The 21,260-nt window shown below is 45.7% G+C and overlaps 1 protein-coding gene across 5 annotated transcripts in view; it reads left to right on the top strand.

The window, feature by feature from the left end:
- The window catches only part of PCNX1 (pecanex 1), a 199,425-nt gene that overhangs the window by 142,474 nt on the left and 35,691 nt on the right, over positions 1–21,260 (top strand). For all 5 annotated transcript variants that reach the window (XR_003757855.2, XM_029060164.2, XM_029060183.2 and 2 more), the window contains exons 16-23: positions 1,371–1,476; positions 4,408–4,500; positions 8,456–8,606; positions 11,755–11,896; positions 15,012–15,189; positions 16,614–16,722; positions 18,227–18,356; positions 19,975–20,033. Coding sequence is in view for 4 of the 5 variants with exons in the window: in XM_029060164.2 (XP_028915997.1) it covers positions 1,371–1,476; positions 4,408–4,500; positions 8,456–8,606; positions 11,755–11,896; positions 15,012–15,189; positions 16,614–16,722; positions 18,227–18,356; positions 19,975–20,033 (968 nt within the window). In the remaining variant the exon portion in view is untranslated. The remainder of the gene's footprint in view (positions 1–1,370; positions 1,477–4,407; positions 4,501–8,455; positions 8,607–11,754; positions 11,897–15,011; positions 15,190–16,613; positions 16,723–18,226; positions 18,357–19,974; positions 20,034–21,260) is intronic.

Below are 21,260 nucleotides of genomic sequence, written 5' to 3' on the forward strand. Positions count from 1 at the left end.
TGTTCTCCCTCAACCTTAGACCGTGAGCCCCATGTGGGATCCGACTGTCTCTACCCCAGTGCTTGGTACAGTGCTTGGCTCATAGTAAGCACTGATAAAATACCGAAAGTATAATAATGGTAATTATTAACTGTTACGTCCAGCCAAATCGTGAAGATTGTCAGTGCCACTGCTGGAATGTTCCACCGCTGGCAATGGGTTTCTAGTCCCAGACCCATTACCCATTCCCACCTCTTGTCTGCCGGAGTAAGACCGTGAGCCCCATATGGGACAAGGGAGGGTGTCCAAGCTGTTTAGCTCGTATCTCCCGCAGCGTTTAGTACAGTGCCTGGCACATAGTAAGTACTCAACAAATAGCATTTAAAAAAAACAAAACTCCAAATTCACCCCCCCATTCTCTTATTAAGGAAGGGTTGCGTTCTTACAAAACTCCACGTTGAAGCAGCACAGCCTAGGGGATAGAGCCCGGGCCTGGGAGTCAGAAGGACCTGTGTTCTAATCCCTGCTCCGCCACTTGTCTGTCGTGTGACCTCGGGAAAGTCACTTCTCTTCTCTGCTTTAGTTATCTCGTCTGTAAATTGGGGATTTAGACTGTGAGCCCCATATGGGGGCAGGGACTGTGTCCAACCTGATTAGCTCGGATCTACCCCAGGGTTTAGTAATCTGCCTGGCACATAGAAAGTGCTTAATACCATTTTAAAAAGTAGTTTGTGTGCAAGTGCAGTACATGAATGGGAAAGCAGCACAGTGCAGGGTTTCCTTAACATGGAGGACTTTTTTTTAATGATATTTGTTGAGTGCTTACTATGTGGTAGGCACAGACTGTAAGCTCGTTATGGGCAGGGAATGTGTCTGTTGATTTGTTATATTGTACTCTCCCAAGCACTTAGTACAGTGATTTGCACACAGTAAGCGCCCAGTAAATCGATTGAATGAGTGTACGAATTAATGCCCATTTTACAGATGAGGTAACTATTTCTTCCAGTACCATTGAACGCCATAACCAAACAGGCTCGTGGTGTTGGGTTAAAGTTCTTTTTTTCCCCTAAATGAAGATATGTAGCCCCAAAATTCAATAAAAGCATTCATTATGGCAGAATAGAATATTTTCCCGTCTACCACAGTTGAGATTTAGATTCATTTAAAAGCCTTTAAAATGAAAAAAAAAAACTAAATTACCTAGCCAGATAATTCTTAATATTATGAGCCTTTTGCGGAAACTTAATTAGCTCATTTTTGGATAGCTCGGGTTTTTTTTATTTCCATTATTCTGTAATAACCTTTGCATTAACCTTTCTCTGCTATCAGAAGTAACATTTCCCCAGCAGCATATGCTTCGTGACATATTTTTTTTTTTCGTTTCATTGCAGCTCTTTGATTCAGTCAAAGGTTTTTCCCAATGCAGAAGAGAAAAATCCTGAGGACCCTCTATCTGAAGTTAAAGACCCCTTGCCTGAGAAACTTCGAAATTCTGTCGTACGTTTTTTCCTTCTCCTTTCTTTCCTGGCAAGCGTAGCGTTATGTATTTGAAAGAGGAAACAGTATTATTTTATCCAATATTAATAGATTTATTTTTTAAGTCCAGAAAGATAATTGCCATGGAGCCTTTTTTGTGCGGTCATTTGATTGGATCATTGTCTGAAAAATGGACTTTGTTTTTCAGAGTAGGGGAAAGAGCACGAGTCTGAGAGTCAGAGGACTTGGGTTCTAATTCTGGCTCTGCCCCTTGTCTGCTGGGTGACCTTGGGCAAGTGACTTCACTTCTCTGTGCCTCAGTTACCTCATCTGTAAAATGGGGATTAAGACTGTGAGCCCCACGTGGGACAACCTGATTCCCCTGTGTCTACCCCAGCGCTTAGAACAGTGCTCTGCACATAGTAAGCGCTTAACAAATACCAACGTTATTATTATTATTACTTCACCTCCTCTGTGCCTCAGTTACCTTATCTGAAAAGTGGGGAGTAAGATTGCCCGTTGTTGGGTAGGGACTGTCTCTATCTGCCGCCGAATTGTACTTTCCAAGTGCTTAGTACAGTGCTCTGCATGCAGTGAGCGCTCAATAAATACGTTTGAATGAATGAATGAATGGACCGGGTCCAATTTGATTAGCTTGTAACTACACCAGTGTTTAGTACAGTGTCTGGCACAGAGTAAATATTCGCCAAATACCATAAAACAAACGAAAAACTTCCACAGGTAGTCTTTCAGTGTGGTCACATATTAACTGCTTGCCAAATGCCATATTAAAAAAAAGAAACCAAAAAGTCCTTCCACAAGTAACCTGTCAGTCTGGTAGGGTGGGATCTGTGCAAAACAATTCCATGTTGGCTTTACCCCAGTCTTCAGGACTTTATAGAGTTCAGTCATGACTCCTCTCAGGTGATGACTTTCCGGACCAAAGAGCTGTCTCTCCCACCTTGCCGTCCTTCCCCGGAGGGAAAGTGGAGATTCCCAACCTCCCCTAAGGCTTTTCTGGGGAGTCGCTACCTCATTTTCCCAAGCTGGACCAAGGGAGACTGAAAAGGTGGGAGCCTTTCATGGTCCTGGCTTTCTTCTCTACACCATCCCTAACCCTCCTCTTCTGGATGGGGTGGGAAGAGACTGAAGAGACAGCAGGAGTCTGTGGCGCTCGGCCTTCCTCTGCTTCGTCCCTAACCGGCCTCATAATCATAATAAAAAAATAATAATTATGGTATTTGTTAAGTCCTTACTCTGAGCCAGGCACTGTTCTAGGCGCTGAGATAGATACAAGTTAAGCAGGTTGGACACAGCCCCGTCCCACGTGGGGCTCACAGTCTTCATCCCCATTTTACAGATGAGGGAACTGAGGCTCAGAGAAGCAAAGTGACTTGCCCAGCGTCACGCAACAGACATGTGGCGGAGCTGGGATGAGAACGCATGAACTTCTGTCTCCCAGGCCCGTACTCTCTCCACTAGGCCAGGCTGCTTCTCATCTGAACTGCTGCGAGAAAGGGATTGAAGAGGTAGCTGCCTCTTTTAGGAGGTCATGAAGCTATGGTTTTTTTGGTGTTGCTTTCAAATGGAATTTGTTAACGCTTAGTGTGGGTCAAACTCCGTTCTAAGGGCTGGGGTAGGTACAGGTTAATTAGGTCAAACACAGTCCCTGTCCTGCATGGGGCTGACAGTCTAAGTAGGAAGGAGAAGAGGTATCCCCGTTTTACAGTTGAGGAAGCTGGGGCTCAGAGAAGTGACTTGACCTTGCCTAAGGTCACACTGACATCAAGTGACAGAGCAGGAATTAGAACCCGGGTCCTTCGGAATCCCGGCTCCGGGCTCCGTCCTCTAGGCCACGCTGGTACCAGTGACTGTTGGACTCTGCACGAGCCCTGCCTTGAACAGAACCCAGTGTTCTCATTTCGTTCAGTGCTGTTTCATGTTGATTTTTCTTTACGTATTTAATCTTTTTTCTTGCGGGCCGCTCCCTCCCCACCCTTCTCTTTTAGGTTGTGAGCCCCTCAGGGCCAGAGACCAAGTTTTCCTTACCTTAATCGTATTCTTCCCCCAACACTCGGTACCGTGCTTCGCACACTGTGTGTGCTTATTGAGTATCGATCAGTCAAACGGTGGTATTTATTGGGAGTTTACTATCAGTCAATCGATGGTGTTCATTCAGCACTTTCTATGTGCAGAGCACTGTACTAAGCGCTTGGGAGAGTACAGTACAGTAGAAGCTGTCGACATGATCCCCGCCTACAAGGAGAAGCAGTGCAGCCTACTGGGTATAACACGATTTGGGAGTCAGAAGGACCTGGGTTCTGATTCCGGCTCCACCACTTCTCTGCTGTACGACCTTGGGCAAGTCACTTCACTCCCCTTCTCCTCATTTACCTCACCCATAAAATGCGGATAAGGCACTGAGCCCCACGTGGGCCCTGGCCCTGTCCAACTTGATTAGCTCGGATCTCCCCCGGCGCTCAGTACGGTGCCTGGTACGTAGTAAGCACAAAAAGAAACTTGTACATTAGAGGGCCAGGGGGCTCAAGACTAACGTTGACTGTCGGAAGCCTGGTAAATATCTGTAGTAACTTGTGTTGGGAAGTGATGCCCTCGGAGAAGCACTTAGCAGGAAGGATATTGTGGGAAGGAAAATAATATGTTGTGAAAGGAAATAAGATCACGTGAATCAGTCTCAAATTCAAGGTGGAATATTCTTTTCTGAGGGGAGGGGATTAGAACCGCAATGACTCTCCGAGTATTTATGCCACCTAACACAAAAATATTACACTGGCTTGCTGTTAATCTCCCAAGGGCAGAGGAGTGGAGGATTAGATAATGGAGAAGATCCTCGTTAACGTTTTGCGGCTGCTAATTGCATATCTGAGGAGAATGGCGTTCTTAACAAATAAGTGTCGGTTCACAGGTTTGATCTCTCTGTTTCTTCCGCAGAGTGAAAGGTTGCAGTCTGACTTGATCGTGTGCGTAGTGATTGGCGTGCTCTATTTCGCTATTCACGTCAGCACGGTGTTCACAGTATTGCAGGTACCGGATCATCACGTTCTTTTGAAAAGATACCTACTTCACTACTCGTTTAGAAAGAATCATTCCTTCCATTCTCCCCCTCTAGACCGTCAGCTCCTTGTGGGCGGGGAATGTCTCCGTTTATTGTTGTACTGTACTGTCCCAAGCGCATAGTACAGTGCTCTGCACTCAGTAACCACTCAATAAATGGGGTTGAATGAATCAGTGAATAAATGCATTTGCTCATAATGTGCTTTCAGTTTTCGTTATGGAAAAACATAGTAATCACTGGTGGATATTACAGATTTGGAGGCTGGAACTCTCTCGTAATCATATAGAGTGGATGGCGTACATCAAACTGGCCACTTGTGCAAATTCTTTTCCTTCAAGGGAGAAAATTTTCCCCTTTTTATTCAATCCAAATGTTTCATTGTTTAGGGCAAAAAGGCCAATTCCTTAGCACAAATTAAGGTGCATTTTATACAAGAAGCAAAATGTCGTGTTTTTCGAAAGAAACAGCATCAGTTGTCATCATTAGTGGTATTTATTGAGCACTTACCATGTGCAGAGCACTGTGCTAAGCTCTTGGGAGAGTACAGTGCAACAGAGTTAGCGAATCTTGTTCCCTCTCCATAACACACTTCCAGTCTAGAAGCGGGGACAGTCGCTTGTTAAAATGTTCCAAGTGCTTAGTACAGTGTTCTGCCCACAGTAAGCGCTCAAAAAATACGATTCAATGAATGAATGAAAAGCTCTCTTCTGACTTAAAAACCACTTAAAAATGACGACAACTCAGGAAAAACTATGAAACCTTATCGCTAGCAATAACCTAAATAGAAAGGGGTTTTTTAAAGAGTCAAAGTTGCTCTGGGTCCTGACACATCTACAGATCCCTATGAGGTGACCAATTGAGAAGCAGCATGGCCTAGTGGATAGACAACAGACGTGGGAGTCAGAAGGACCTGGGTTCTAATCCTGGCCCAACCGTGTCTGCTGTGTGACCTCGGGCAAGTCATTTCACCACTCTGGGCCTCAATTTTCTCAATTGTAAAATGTGTTTTAAAACTGTGAGCCCCGTGTAGGGCATGGACTGGATCCAACCAGATTAGCTTGCGTCAACCCCAGCACTCAGTACAGCGTCCGGCACAGAGTAAGCACTTAATAAATACCATAAAATTAAAAAAAAATCCACTGGAATATTTTTCAATGTTACCCTTCGAGACGAAAACATTAACTCTGCAAAGGAATTCCTTGATGAAGTAAATTCCATGACTTCTTATTCGTGGCTCTGAAATCCATGACGTTTAGCCTCTGGGAGATTCAGTTGAAACGGTCTGTTCAGAAGTTGTAAAATGGACATCAAGCTTTGAAATATTGAATCAGGCCCAATTATAAGAGCCTCGGTAGGTTTCCTCTGATGGAAAATATCCATAAATTCCTCCTTTCGTTTGGGCGCGTGAACATAACTTTAAAGATTAGACTAAGTTATAGGGCCCAGATTGATGGGAGAGACACAGTACAGATTGAAGTGCAGTTTGCAGATGTTTCAGAAATCAATCAATCGTATTTATTGAGTGCTTACTATGTGCCGAGCACTGTACTAAGAGCTTGGGAGAGTACAGTGCATCAGAATTAGCAGACAAATTCCCTGCCCATAATGAGCTTACAGTCTAGGAAACAGCTGCAAGCAAAATATGTATGTTCTCATCACTCTTGCCTTTGGAGTATCATTTACATATAACATTGTACTCTCCCAAGAACTTAATACAGTGCTCTGCACATGGTAAGTGCTCAATAAATACGACAATGAATGAATGCTCAATAAATACCACTGATCGGTTGATTAATATGGATCTGGCATATTTAGAACAAAAAGCATCAGGTAAGGAATAAGTAAAAATAACGATACAGGAAAGTCTCGCTTTGGTTTCTCATCATTCTCCCCTTCCCATTTCCCAGTTTTTTAAGAGAAGAAAATAGGAGCCGGATCAGTTTTGCGATGTGAAGGAAGCTCTGATTGGTTTGGATCACGGAGGGGGTTGAAGCTATTATCTAAATCCGGTCTTTAGGGAATTTCCATCCCACGTGATCTCTGAGATGTAGCTGTAGAATATAGCCAAAGAAAATTCAAGGCAATTGTGGGAATAGTAGGAAAAACCCACTTGCCTCTGTCAACAGAGTTCCCCGCCCGCAATGAGCATGCGGTCTAAAGGGCGCCTATCTTTTTGATCAGATGGACCTGGCTTGCAGTGCCCAAAATCTCCGTACCCAAAGACAGATCTTAGTAAGGGGCTCTGGGTCAACTCAGGTGATGAGATTGGCAAGTTGTTAGAGACTGGCAAGCCAGGAGTCTGTGCTGTGTGAAGCAGCGTGGCGTAATGGATACGCCCGGGCCTGGGATTCTGGAGGTCCTGGGTTCTAATCCCGGCTCGGCCACATGTCTGCTGTGTGACTTTGGGCAAGTCACTTCACTTCTCTGGGCCTCAGTTACCTCATCTGCAAAATGGGGATGGAGACTGTGAGCCCCATGTGGGACAGGGACCGAGTCCAACCTGATTTGGTTGTGTCCGCCCCGGTACTTACTACAGTGCTCGGCATGTAGTAAGCGCTTGACAAATACCGTTATTATTATAGCACCGGCTCATCTGGTGCTAACCTTCTCCCTGTGCCTCGCTCTCATCCGTCCCGTTGTCGACCCCTGGCCCACGTCCTCCCTCTAGCCTGGAACGCCCTCCCTCCTCACATCCGCCAGACTCTCTTCCCCCCTTCAAAGCCCTACTGAGAGCTCACTTCCTCCAGGAGGCCTTCCCAGACTGAGCCCCCCTTTTCCTCTGCTCCCCCCATCACCCCGGCGCCCTCCCTCTGCTCTACCCCCCTCCCCACCCCACAGCACTTGTGTATATATATGTACATATTTATAATTCTATATTAATGATGTGTATATATCTATAATTCTGTTTATTTATATTGATGCTATTGATGGGTCCTTACTTGTTCGATGCCTGTCTCCCCCTTCTAGACTGTGAGGCCGTTGTGGGCAGGGATTGTTACTATTTGTTGCTGAATTGTACTTTCCAAGCTCTTAGTACAGTGCTGTGCGCACAGTAAGCGCTCAGTAGATACAGTTGAATGAATGAATGGCATTGTGTACCTTGAAATAGCTCTCTGTGCCCCTGAAGAAGATATTCAGAACCAAATTGGGCTGCCGTTTCTCCAACCCAAGAAATGGCAGGTTTTGCTGCTCTGCTCTGACCAGATGAGCACGGATCTGTATGAGATGACATCTGTCGGAGGATGAGAAACCATTCTTGAAACCCAGCGGGCTGTTCCCCAGATCGAAACTCGCTTCCCCCTCAACCCCGATTCTCAGAGCTGGCTTAATCTGATGGGAATCACCACTGGGTCATGGAGGAAGAGTCGGCCAGTCAGTCGTATTTAATGAACATTTCTCGTGTGCAGAGCACTGTACTAAGCACTTGGGAGAGGATAATAGAACACCGCCTACAAGGACCTAACAGTCTAGAGCTGCTTTCGGGGACTCTTCGTTGTCGCTGCTCACCGCGCTTGGGAGAGGCCGCGTATTTCTATGACTGCCCTCAATAAGAGAGCCAGTTCGCTTTTCTCACGACCCCCATAATCAAGGGTGGAACTTGACGGACAGTTTTCGTTGTTCGTCGGAAGTGGAAATCCAAAGCAACGACAGTCTTAATTTATTTACTTCTATTAATGTCTTTCTCCCCCTCTAAACAGTAAGCTCGTTGTGGGCAGGGAATGAGTCTGTTTATTCTTATATCGTACTCTCCCAAGCGTATAGTACAGTGCTCTGCCCACGGCAAGTGCTCAATAAATACGTTTGAATGAATGAATGAGATTCGACTGAATGAACAATTCTCATCATTGATTTCCGTTTGTATTTGTGGAACTGAAAATTTCCGTGTCTTCTCTCTCCCTCTCTCTCCTGCCTACTTTTCTCTAGCCTGCTCTGAAGTATGTCTTATACACATTGGTGGGATCGGTAGGCTTTTTAACCCATTACATGCTGCCTCAGGTCCGCAAGCAGTTACCTTGGAATTGCTTCTCCCACCCGCTGCTGAAAACGAAGGAGTATTATCAGTTTGAAGTTCGAAGTAAGTACCGACCCTTATAATCTGGGTGTTAGTAGGAAATGGGACGTTGCCTGATCCGTGTGCTTTCGTCGGGCCGGAGGCTGGGGTGATCGATCAGTAAATCAATAGTATTTATTGGGCGCTTACTGCGTGCAGAGCGTCATATTAAGCGCTCGGGAGAGTATAGTACAACGGGATGAGCGGGTGTGTTCCCTGTCCCTAACGAGCTTATGAATAAATACCATTGATCAATTGATCGGTCGAATACAATACGATACAGTAGAGTTGGCTACTAATTATATTGCCCTCTCCCAAGCATCTAAGGCAGCGCTCTGCACACGGTAGATGTTCAGTAAGTACTTGCAGTTTAGTGAATTGAAACACCGTTTCACACACGAGGTCTGGAACCTTTTCTAAAGCTCCCCCGACCCCGAATTGGTCTGGCGGTTTGAAATAGTTCTCCATCCCCCTCTGCGGCAAGCAGAAGTCCCTGACCGTTGGTTTCCAGGCATTCGATCAGCGCTCGAAGGTCATGGGTTCTAATGACGGCTCCGCCGCTTGTCTGCTGTGTGACGTTAATAATAATAATAATGTTGGTATTTGTTAAGCGCTTACTATGTGCAGAGCACTGTTCTAAGCGCTGGGGTAGACACAGGGGAATCAGGTTGTCCCACGTGGGGCTCACAGTCTTATTCCCCATTTTACAGATGTAACTGAGGCACAGAGAAGTTAAGTGACTCGCCCACAGTCACACAGCTAAGTGGCAGAGCTGGGATTTGAACTCATGACCTCTGACTCCAAAGCTCGTGCTTTTTCCACTGAGCCACACCGCTTGACTTTGGCCAAGCCACTTCACTTCTCTGTGCCTCAGTTATCTCATCTGGAAAATGGGGACTGAGACTGTGAGCCCCTGTGAGACAGGGACTGTGTCCAGCCTGATTCTCTTGTATCCACCCTCGTGCTTAGTACAGTCCCCGGCACATAGTAAGCGCTTACCAAATACCATAATTATTTGGTTTAGTGGATAGAGCACGGGCTTGGGAGTCAGAGGTGGTGGGTTCTAATCTCAGCTCCTCCACTTCTCAGCGGGGTGACTTTGGGCAAGTCACTTGACTTCTCTGTGCCTCAGTGACCTTATCTGGAAAATGGGGTTGAAGACTGTCAGCCCTCCCTAGGACAACCTGATTACCTCATATCTACTCCAGCGCTTAGAACAGGTGCTTGGCACGTAGTAAGCGCTTAACAAATACCACCGTCATCATTAATCGACCTTCCAGGAAATGAACTCCTCCCTGATCTTTTCAGGGCAATGGTATCAATTAACGGTGTTGATATTGAGCAGTTATCATGTGCAGAACACTCTACTAAGTGCTCCGGAGAGAACAATCTACCGGAATCGGTAGACGAGTTCCTCATCTTTAGCAAAGCCTTATTTTTCACCGTGGGACTTCATTGCCTTCATGAATAGTTTCCCCGTGTGCAATGGTTTCTGCTCTAACGGGACCAGGTCAGGACTAAACGACTTTCGGTCTGAGCTCCGGGTCATCTGTAGCGGCGAACCAACAGTAATGACTTGGCGTCGTTGGCTTTAGTTTTTTATTTGCCTTGTTTATGGCAGCAATTTGTGTTGTTATACTGGCAAAGTGGAAGTTATTGTCTATTATTTTTCTTCTGAAAGATTCCCTCCTTTAATAAAAGGAGAGAAAATAAATGATCCAACTTTAATAAGCCCGATACTGATAATTGCCTGCATGTACATTGGGACCAGCTCACGACGGCCCTTGAACGCTGCTCCAAAGAGTGGGTAATCAGTCAATCAATCAATCGGTCGTATTTACTGAGTGCCCGAGCACTATAGTAAGCATTTGGGAGAGTACAAAATAGAATGAGTAGACACATTCCATGAGGGGGGAACAGAGGGGGAGGCAGACATTACTAGAAATCAATCATTGGTATTTATTGAGCACTTACTGTGTGCAGAGCACTGTGTGCTTGAGAGAGCACAATAAAACAGAGTTGATTCCCATGATCCCTGCCCCAAGTGAGCTGACAGTCTAGAGGGGTAATTCAGAACCTCAGTTTTCCAATCCCCACAGCAGCCTTGTTTTTCTACAAACACCATGTACACTTTCTCAGAGGGTATGTGCTTTCACTGAGGAAAATGTCTTAAACAAAATAATAAATCAAACCTGTGTTCAAATCCCCAAGGGATGAACCAGAAAAGCAAGAAGCAGTGTGGCCTGTTGGATAGAGCATGGGCCTGGGAGCCAGAAGGACCTGGGTTCTAATCCCGGCTCTGCCATTTATCTGCTCCTGTGTGACCTTGGGGAAATCATTTCACTTCTCTGGGCCTTAGTTTCCCATCTGTAAAATGGCAATTAGGACTGTGAGCCCCATGTGGGACAGGGACTGTGTCCAACCTGACTAGCTTGCATCTACCCCAGTGCTTAGCACAGTGCTTGTTACATAATAAGGACTTAACAAATACCATCACTACTATTATAATTATTATCTACCCCAGCACATAGTACAGTGCTTGGCACATAGTAAGCGCTTACCAAATGCCATTAAAAGAAAAAGTAGTGCATTCCCAATTCATTTGCTAGGCAAATGAAAAAATTAACTTGATAACAGTGGGATATACGCTACTGTAGGGGACAAAATTTGATTTCTTGTTCATTCATTCATTCAGTCCCATTTCCTGAGTGCTAACTGGGTGCTGAGCACTGTACTAAGCACTTAAGAAGTACAGTACAACAACAGACAGGCACATTCCCTGCCCACAACGAACTCACTATCTAAGGGGGGAGACAGGCATTAATATACAAAAATGAGTAAAGAAAGAAATAATCCCGGTTCCACCACTTGGCAGATGAGGGACCTTGGGCAAGTCACTTAACTTCTGGGCCTCATTTTCCTCAGCTCTAAAGTGGGGATTCAATATCTGTTCTCCCTCCTACCCTTGACTATGAGCCCCCTTTGGGACAGGGACCGTGTCCCACCGGACTAACTCGTACCTACCCCAGCGTTTAGAACAGCGCTTGACGCTTAGCAAGCGCTTAACAGACACCAGGTAAAAAACCAAGTTTCGTTATCGTTGGCCGTCGTTACCATCCTTGGAGCCATGCGTCCCCCCAGTGTGACAGGTGATCTTTTCACTCCCCCAAAGATGCGGCCCACGTCATGTGGTTTGAGAAACTCCACGCCTGGCTCCTCTTCCTGGAGAAAAATATCATCTACCCTCTGATCGTCCTCAATGAACTCAGCAGTAGTGCCGAGACCCTCGCGAGTCCAAAGAAACTGGATACGGAGTAAGTTCAAGAATTTTCTAGCCTTCATCTGTCCAACCCTCTTACTTAAGACCGTGAGCCCCATGTGGAACGGGGACTGGTGTCTCGCCTAATTAACTTGCGCCGACCCCACTGCTTGAAACAGAAGCCTTCCCTGATTTAAGCCCTCCTTTCCTCGTCTCCCACTCCCTTCTGCGTCGCCCTGACTCGCTCCCTTTATTCGTCCCCCCTCCCAGCCCCACAGCACTTATGTGCTTATCTTTAATTTGTTTATATTAATGTCCGTCTCCCCCCTAGACTGTACGCTCCTTGTGGGCAGGGACTGTGTCTGTTTAGTGTTATACTATGCTCTCCCGAGCCCTTAGGTCAGTGTCCTGCTCACAGTAAGCACTCAGTAAATACAATTGAATTGAAACAGTGTTCGACACATAGTAAGAGCTTAACAAGTACCGGAAAACAAACAACCCAGTAGGCCAATTGTCCTGTCCCGCCGAGAAGAACAGCTGCTTCCCTCTATATCAGATGTGGTCTGTTGATAGAAGTGTTTTGCCAATCCTGATGAGCAGTGGAGAAGCAGCATGGCCTCCTGGAATGAGGCAGAGCCTGGGAGTCAGAGGACCCGGGTTCTCATCCCAGCTCTGCCTCATGTCTGCCGTGTGACCTGTGCAAGTCACTTCTTTGGGCCTCTGATACCCCATCTGTCAAATGGGGTTTAAATCCTACTCCCTCCTGTTTAGACTGTGAACCCCCTGTGGAACAGGGAGTCGGGGACTGGGTCCAACCTGTTTAATTTGTGTCTACCCTAGTTCTCAGAAGGGTGCTTGGCACGTAGTAAGTGCTTGGCAAGTACCATTAGTAACAATAATAGCAATCATAATAACTGTATTTGTTAAGCCAGGCACTATACTGAGCGCCGGGGTAGATACAAGATAATTGGGTATGAGGCTCACAGTCGTAATCCCCATATAACCGACGAGGAAACTGAGACACAGAGAAATGAAAGTGACTTGCCCAAGGTCACAGGGTAGACAGGTAGCGGATCCGGGAATAGAACCCAGGTCCCCCGACTCCCAGGCCCGTGTTCTTCCCACTAGGCCAAATTACCATCATTACCTATTACCGTTATTAGGAAGACGTAAGAATCGGGTAGCTAAGTCTCCGTGTTGCTCCCTGGGTAATTGGGGAGGGTAGGTCCTTTAGAGGGTGGGAGGTCGATGAGGAGAAAGGAAGAGCTAGAGTCTCCTCGGTTTCTGGCACATCAGGTGGAATTCTAGATTTCCGCCAAGACCACGATATTATGCTGCCTCTGGTGTAAACGGGAAGCTCTGGGAGGATTGCATTGAAGCAGTGTAGCCTAGTGGAAAGAGCACGAGGCCAGGAGTAAGGAGGGCAGGGTTCTTATCCCGGCTCTGCTGCTTGGCTGCTGCTACTGTGTGACGTGGGGGGTCTGTCGCCTGACTTCTCTGTCCCTCAGTTTCTTCCTCTGTAAAACGGGAATTGAATGCCCGTTCTCCCTCCTTCTTAGACCACAAGTCCTCTGCGGGACTGGGGCGGTGTTGGATCTGACTGTATTGTATCAGCCCCAGTGCATAGCACAGTGCTTGGCATAGGGGAAAAGGCTCAGCAGATATCACAGTTATGATCCTTATGGTGTTTGGGTGGCTACCACAGATTTAGAATAATGGGTGGAGAAGCAGCGGGGCTGAGTGGATAGAGGCCAGGCCTGGAAGGCAGAGGACCCGGGTTCTGATTCCGACTCTGCCACTTGTCAGCTGTGTGACTTTGGGCAAGTCAGTTAACTTCTCTGTGCCTCAGTTACCTCATCTGTGAAATGGGGATTAAGACCATGAGCCCTATCTAGGACATGGACTGTGTTCGACCTGATTCTCTTGTTATCCTGTCTCTAGGAAGGAGCGTGGCCTAGTGGAAAGAGTACAGGCCCGGGAGTCAGAGGACCTGGATCCTAATCCCTCCCTGCTAATTGCTTCCTGAATGACCTTGGGCAAGTCACTTAACTTCTGTGCCTCAGTTTCCTCAACTGTAAAACGAGGATTAAATCCTCCTCATTCCCACTTAGACTGTGAGCCCCATGTAGAACAAGGAACTGCATACACCCTGATAAACTTTTATGTCCAGTGATTAGAACAGCGCTCGACACATACTGGAAGGAGCCCGGGCTTGGGATTCAGAGGTCGTGGGTTCTAATCCCTGCTCCGCCACTTGTCAGCTGTGTGACCTTGGGCAAGTCACTTGATTTCTCTGTGCCTCAGTCACCTCATCTGTAAAATGGGGATGAAGGCTGTGAGCCCTATGTGGGACAACCTGATTACCTTGTACCTGCCCCAGCGCTTAGAACAGTGCTTGGCACTTAGTAAGTGCTTAACAAATACCAACATTAAATCCCATTCAAAAAAGGGAAAAAAAGTCTGCTCTATCACTTGGTACAGTGCCTGGCACATAGTAAGCGCTTAACAGATACCATTAAAAAAAATAACAGTGAATAGCAATTGAGATTATTTTCCCATGTAATACTCTTGCTTTACTAATAAATAGAGCACAAGAGATTCCAGGAATAGCTGGCTTGAGGGGAAATATAGTATTATCACAGCCAGCGAGAGCCAACATTATCCAAGGTTGCGTTCTGTGCTAGTCAAAATAATCCACAGAAAATTAGATGTAGAAACTCAGAAATGTGGTTGGATAAACCGTATTGGCAAGCGAAACTTGTACTTTCTATTTTCAAATTAGAGAGGCTCAGAACCTGGGCCTTATTTACTGAAAGGTTTCTTGGCTAAATTGGATCCTGAGGCATCCAAAATATTGCTTCTCGTCAACCCCAGGAAGGCAAATTGAGTTACGCCGATATCGAAGCATTCTAACTTGCATCCAGGTCACGGACGTCAATCGATTTCCGATGTTTTGAAAAATTGAAGTGTCGAATTAGTTCCCTCAGCTGTAAAAAATGGAGAATAAGACCGAACCCCAGGTGGAACAGGGACCTTGTGCAACCTGAAAAGCTTGGATCTTCCCTGGTGCTTAATACAGTGCCTGGCACATAGAAAGCGCTTAGCAAATGCCATTTTTTTAAAGCGCCTTGTTTTTTCAGCCAGTCAATCCCGTTCTTCTCTCGTTGCAGGCTAGGTGCTTTAATGATCACCATTGCCGGTTTGAAATTACTCCGTTCATCTTTCAGTCGCCCGACCTGTCAGTACGTTACTGTCATCTTCACGGTCCTCTTTTTCAAATTCGATTACGAGGCTCTCTCCGAGACCATGCTATTAGATCTCTTCTTCATGTCCATCCTCTTCAATAAGGTAATTCAGCGCTGATAGGAACCTTCCGGAATAGCGGAATATCCCAGGCCCTTTCTCGAAGTTGTATAAGATGTGACATCTCTCACCTTTTAAACTGAACCGTTTCCCCACTCGCTCGCCACTTTTTGGTGTGTTATGTTTTGAATTCCCCCCGTTCCTGAGCCAGCACTTAGTACAGTGCTCTGCACACAGTAAACGCTCAGGAAATACGATTGATTGAATGAATGAATGCAGAACACGGTACTTAGCTCTTGGGAGAGTACGATATGACCATGTAACACACACATTTCCCGCCTGCAGCGGGTTTACAGTCTAGAGGACGAACTGAGGCTTCGAGAGTGGTTCCCTAATGGCTGATCCATCAGTTGTATTTATTGAGCATTGTACTAAGCACTTGAGAGAGCACAGAATAGCCGAATTGGTAGAAACGTTCCTGCCTAAAAGGAGCTCAGAGTCAAGAGGGACCACACAGTCGAAGAAAGAGGAAGAACCGTAAAGAATAAGACTAAGATGTTAGCAGCTAGAATAGAGGTGGCCTATGAACCGCCTTAGAGAGGAGGAAAATCAGGCTGCAGGTAAGCAATGAGTCCACCTGAAATGAAAAACAAAAATGGAGAAACAGCATAGTCTAGTGGAAACAGCCCAGGCCTGAGAGTCAGAGGTCCTGGGTTCTAATCCCGTCTCTGCCAATTGTTTGGTATGTAGCCTTGAGCAAGGCACCTCACTTCTCTGTGCCTCCATTCTCCCGTTCTCCCTCCTCCTCCTCCTCCTACTTATATATCTGGACTGTGAGCCCCATGCAGGACAGGGACTATGTCTAACCTAATTAACTTGTATGTGCCCCGGCGCTTAGAACAGTGTTTGACACGTAATAAGCGCTTAACAAATGCCATGAAGAAGAAGTAGAATCCACCAGAGTTGTACTGACTTCTGTCTTTCAAGTGTGAACCAATCTCCACTCATTCAATTCCATGATTTTAGCAAGTGACAGAGAGATGGGTGGATGACTTTAGCGTTGGCATCTTTTTGAATTTTGAGTATTTTAAGGGCTTACAATCAGCTCGTCTAAGGCCGATTGTCCAGTTGGTAAATCGTCAACGCTTCTGGCTCCTCTTTGTGGTTCAGTAACATCTCTGGCTCGTTAACACCTCCACCAGAGTAGAGATCATGGATATAAGAGGAGATGAAATGTAAACCCAAAAAATTATCTGTCCAGAGTTCATAATTCAGGAAAGTTTTTTTTTTTAAATTTCTCGAAAATACTGTAATAAGTTACAGTTGGGTTTTTCTAATTGGTGCTTAAAATGTCACAAATGACAAGATCGATCCTTTTCTACGCATGTCTGCGAGACCTCAGTTTCTTCATAAAGTCACAGATGAGTTTCTTCACGGGTTTTTTAATCTTTTTCGTTTTCTTCTCACAGCTTTGGGAGCTCCTGTATAAACTGCGGTTCGTGTACACTTATATTGCACCGTGGCAGATCACCTGGGGGTCTGCATTCCACGCTTTTGCCCAGCCTTTTGCCGTGCCTCGTATCCTTCCCGGTTTCATTTTCCAAGAATTCCCAGTTGCTTTCTGGGGTAGGGACGATGCTTTGGGTGTTGTTCCCTTATAGGGTTGACCAGGAAGATCCTTGTAGCTTTATAGGCACGGGGTAGCTGTCGATATAATAATAATAATGATGGTATTCGTTAAGCTCTTACTATGTACAAAGCACTGTTCTAAGCTCTGGGGGGGGATACAAGGTAATCAGTTTGTCCCACGTGGGGCTCATAGTCTTAATCCCCAATTTACAGATGAGGGAACTGAGGCACAGAGAAGTTAAATGACTTGCCCAAAGTCACACAGCTGACAAGCGGCAGAGTCGGGATTAGAACCCATGACCTCTGACTCCCAAGCCCGTGCTCTTTCCACTGAGCCGTGCTGCTTCTGCTATGATATGCTGGTGAGACAACCCCTTCCCAGAAACCTCCAGAAGCAGCAAGAAACAGCGGAGCCTAGTGGGTAGAGCCTGGGCCTGGGAGTCGGGAGGGCCTGGGTTCTAAATCTGGCTCTGTCGTTTATCTGCTGTGAGACTTCGGGTGAGTCACTTCAGGTCCCTGGGCCTCAGTTCCCTCATCTGGAAGATGGGGATTAAGGCTGTGAGCCTCATGTGGAACAGGGACTGTGTCCAACCTGATCAGCTTGTGTCTACCACAGCTCTTGGAAAGTGCCTGACCCAGACTAAGTGCTTAACAGATACCATAAATAACAAAACAAAAGAAAATCTCCCAGCTTCTCCTGCCCAGAAAGCCTGAAATTCATGCCACTCACCAGCTCGATGAGAGTCAATCCAATTCAATCGGATTTATTGAGCGCTCACCGAGTGCAAAGCACTATACTAAGCACTTAATCTCAACACCGACGATCAAAGAAGCGTGGACACTGAGTGTGGGATGGAATGATTCTCCAGATATTCACCCATGGGGAGGATATTCATTCGTTTATTCATTCAACCGTATTTATTGAGCACTTACTGTGTGCAAAGCACCGTATTAAGCGCTTGAGAGAGTACAGTACATCAAAAGATACACTCCCTGCTCACAGTCTAAACACCAGAAGTTGCAGCTTGAAACGGAAAGATAGCTCTCTGCTTACTGAATAGAGAGTTGGCTATATAATCCCTCACGTGTTTTAAAGCTCGGCGGATTAGCTCTGCCTTGTGTCTCTTTCACTCAATCATTCAGTCATATATATGTTGAGCGCTTACTGTGTGCAAAACACCATGCCAAGCTCTTGGGAGCTTTTTTGTTGTTCGATGGCACAGCTGGTGTCTGAGCAGCTACCCTCCCCTCAGCTTTTGATCCAAGCATCGAACCGCCTCCCGATGGAAGCGGCTTTGGGTGTGGCGACCGAGACCGGACCTTTTAGATGTGACTGTGTGACTCCAAATCGTTCCCCTCCGGCTTTCTGTTTTGCGGTGACGTGTTCATTATCTGGCCCAATCAGGTACTTCGGGATTAGCGGTTATGTCCTTGACCAGGTTTTTTCCCTCAGATTCCGCCATGTTGTTTGTGCAGGCCATCGTGTCTGCCTTCTTCTCTACACCTCTCAACCCCTTTCTGGGAAGTGCAATATTCATCACTTCATACGTTCGACCCATCAAATTTTGGGAGAGAGATTACAAGTGAGTGAAACGAAGCCATTAAGATGTCACTTCTGCTCTTCCCTTTGAAGAATCCGGTGGTGTTAGCACTGTATTAAATGTTAGAAGTATCTCACAGCTCCTGGGTGTGAAATTTTTCCTACCAGAGCCACATTTCTGTGTCTACCTTCGTGCTCGCATTCTGCTTATTTTTGCACAGGTACAAGATTTAAAACTTGGCTGCTTCTGTAGGGTTTTTTTAGAGTAACTGCAAGACAAATGTATGTTTTACAGGTACCAGAATAGTGATTTACAAGTTCCAAAGCCTTACCGCTGAAAGTCTGCTGCTATAATTAGGGGTTAAAAAGGACCCGATAATAATAACCGTGGTATTTAAATGCTTACTATGTGCCAGACACTGTACTACACACTGGGGAAGTTACAGGAGAGCTGCATATGTCACTTGGTTTCATAGCAGTTTGAGCTATGTTAGTCAGGACAATATTTCAGCATGGCGGTATATATATTAAGAAGCAGCATGGCCTAGTAGATAGAGCAAGGACCTGGGAGTCAGAAGATCATGGGTTCTAAATCCGGCTCTACAACTTGTCTGCTGTGTGACCTTGGGCAAGTCGCTTCACCTCTTTCTGCCTCAGTTACCTCATCTGTAAAATGGGGATTGAGTCAGTGAACCCCAAGTGGGATAGACGGTGTCCAACCCAATTGGCTAGCATTCATACAGTGCTTGAAACATAGTAGTTTCATAGCATATGCTTAAATACACTAATTGTTAGCATTATTATTGTGATTTGTAACAGCCATGGGTGTGTCTCCCAAACCCCTAAAACTTTGTTAAGGTTTCTGAAGCTTCTATCTGGTGAGGGAGCTAGGGGGAGAATGTTACAAAGTATCTCCGACTTTGTCATAATTCAGGCTATAATATGTATATTGATAAGCGCTTAGTACAGTGCTCTGCACACAGTAAGTGCTAAATAAATACGATTGAATGAATAAAAGATGAAGTATAAAGGCAGAGCGAAGACGCTTCGTCAAACACTGAACCTTCCACTAGCCTCACAAGTGTTTCCTTTAAATCAGGCCAGTTCCCTGTGGGGGAAAGAAGGTAGTAGCTAAAAATGCAAATTATGTCCAATTTATCCAGTGCCAGCCTCAGTTTCTGCTCACTCTGCGGAAAAGGGCAGTTGGTATATTGCAGCGTGCAGCACAGAGAAGCAGCGTTGCCTAGTGGTCAGAGCACGGACCTGGAAGTCAGAAGGACCTGGGTTCTAAATCCTGGCTCCACCACGTGTCTCCTGTGTGACTTGGGCAAGTCGCTTCTCGGTGCCTCAGTTCCCTCATATGTAAAATGGGAATTAAGAGTGTGAGCCACATGTGGGACAGGGACCGTGTCCTACCTAATTAGCTTGTCTATACCCCAGTGCTTAGTACAGTACCTGGCACTCAGTAAGCGCCTAAGAGAAGCTTTTTTTTAAAAAAAAATGGCAGTGGGTTTCAGTTTCCCCAGAAATTTTAGGGCGCAATAGTATTTCTTTTCCTTATGCTCTGTTGTTCGTCTGACAGCCACCCCCTCCCCCATCCTCAGCCTGCTTATTTACATATTTGGGGAGCATCTATTAAGAATTTTGTGTTTTGTCCCCAGCACGAAGCGTGTGGACCATTCCAACACCAGGTTGGCCTCCCAGCTGGATAGAAACCCAGGTAATCATTCCGGTTCGTGGATGAAATAACAAAGATGAAGATCAGGTCGGGAATACCGCCGGGACTTGATTTGCACACAACGTCCGTCTTGGGTAGAGATCCCGGTAGTAGCCCAGTTGGAGAAGAACATGTTCTCGTGTGCCAAGTACTCTTTGTATTTTTAACTTGGTCAATGTGGCGATAAAAGAAATCGCTGTAGCTTCATACGTTTAGCCAAAATGCCGTATGGGGAAAGCGAGTTGGACATGAGATTATTTAGGAAGTTGGGGTCGTTTTTGTATTTGAGAAGCTTTTTTAAAACTATGTTTATCTCTTCAACCATTCGATAGGAACCCATCCAATTTTCTTCCCCTCTGTTGCCACGTGAGATCAATTACCCTCTGCTAAGAAGTGAAAAAAACATCCTATCTGCTCATTTTATGCAAAAGAGATAGAATGATGTTGGAATGGACACATTTTTCTATTTGTTAAGAAATGACCTACAATTCTCTTTCATTAAGTTCTTCTGAAGAGAACTGGGAATGGCTTTCATTTATTTTAGTAGACAATTTATTTTTGCCCAAGGGGTTGGATGCGTGCATGTATTTGCCTTCCACATACTAGGTCTTCCAATTTTTCTGAGTTTTCTCCTCTGGAATTTTCAGCCTTCTCCTCTCTCCAATATATTCATCTTCCCCAGTGGCACCGGGCTGGAAACAGTGGTAGTTTAGATTCTGTGCGATTGAGCTGGGACCCAAATAGGGGCTAAGCAAATAGGACGATCCTGGACACAGGTTAAAAAGAAAAACTGGAGCAGCAGAGGGATAAGATTTTTGAATGTTTGGCGTTCGGATCTATTATTTTTATCTACAACTGGTTACAGCCACTGAACAAAATATACGCTCGCACAAAGATAGCCCAAAAAACAACCAGAGGATTTTCAAGGCCAGGAAGTTAAGCTAGGGAATAAAATTGAAAAGGAAAAGGAAAGAGGAACATTATCATCGTCTTTACCGAGCAACATCTAGGTAGAGTCTTAGCCAAAAGTCCATCAACGTTTGAATAGGAGCTTCACTGTTGTTCAAGCTGGGAGCCGCGGTGGGGTGGTGGGGGGCAAGAAGAAGTGAGTTCAAGATAAAATCTATCAGTCTTATTTATTGTGTGCTTCCTGTGTGCAGGACACTGTACCAAGTGCTTGTGAAAGTACAATAGGCAGTGACATTCCCTGCCCACAACAAGCTGACAGTC

The sequence above is a fragment of the Ornithorhynchus anatinus genome, chromosome 1 (genome assembly GCF_004115215.2).
Source record: "Ornithorhynchus anatinus isolate Pmale09 chromosome 1, mOrnAna1.pri.v4, whole genome shotgun sequence".
Taxonomy (NCBI): domain Eukaryota; kingdom Metazoa; phylum Chordata; class Mammalia; order Monotremata; family Ornithorhynchidae; genus Ornithorhynchus; species Ornithorhynchus anatinus.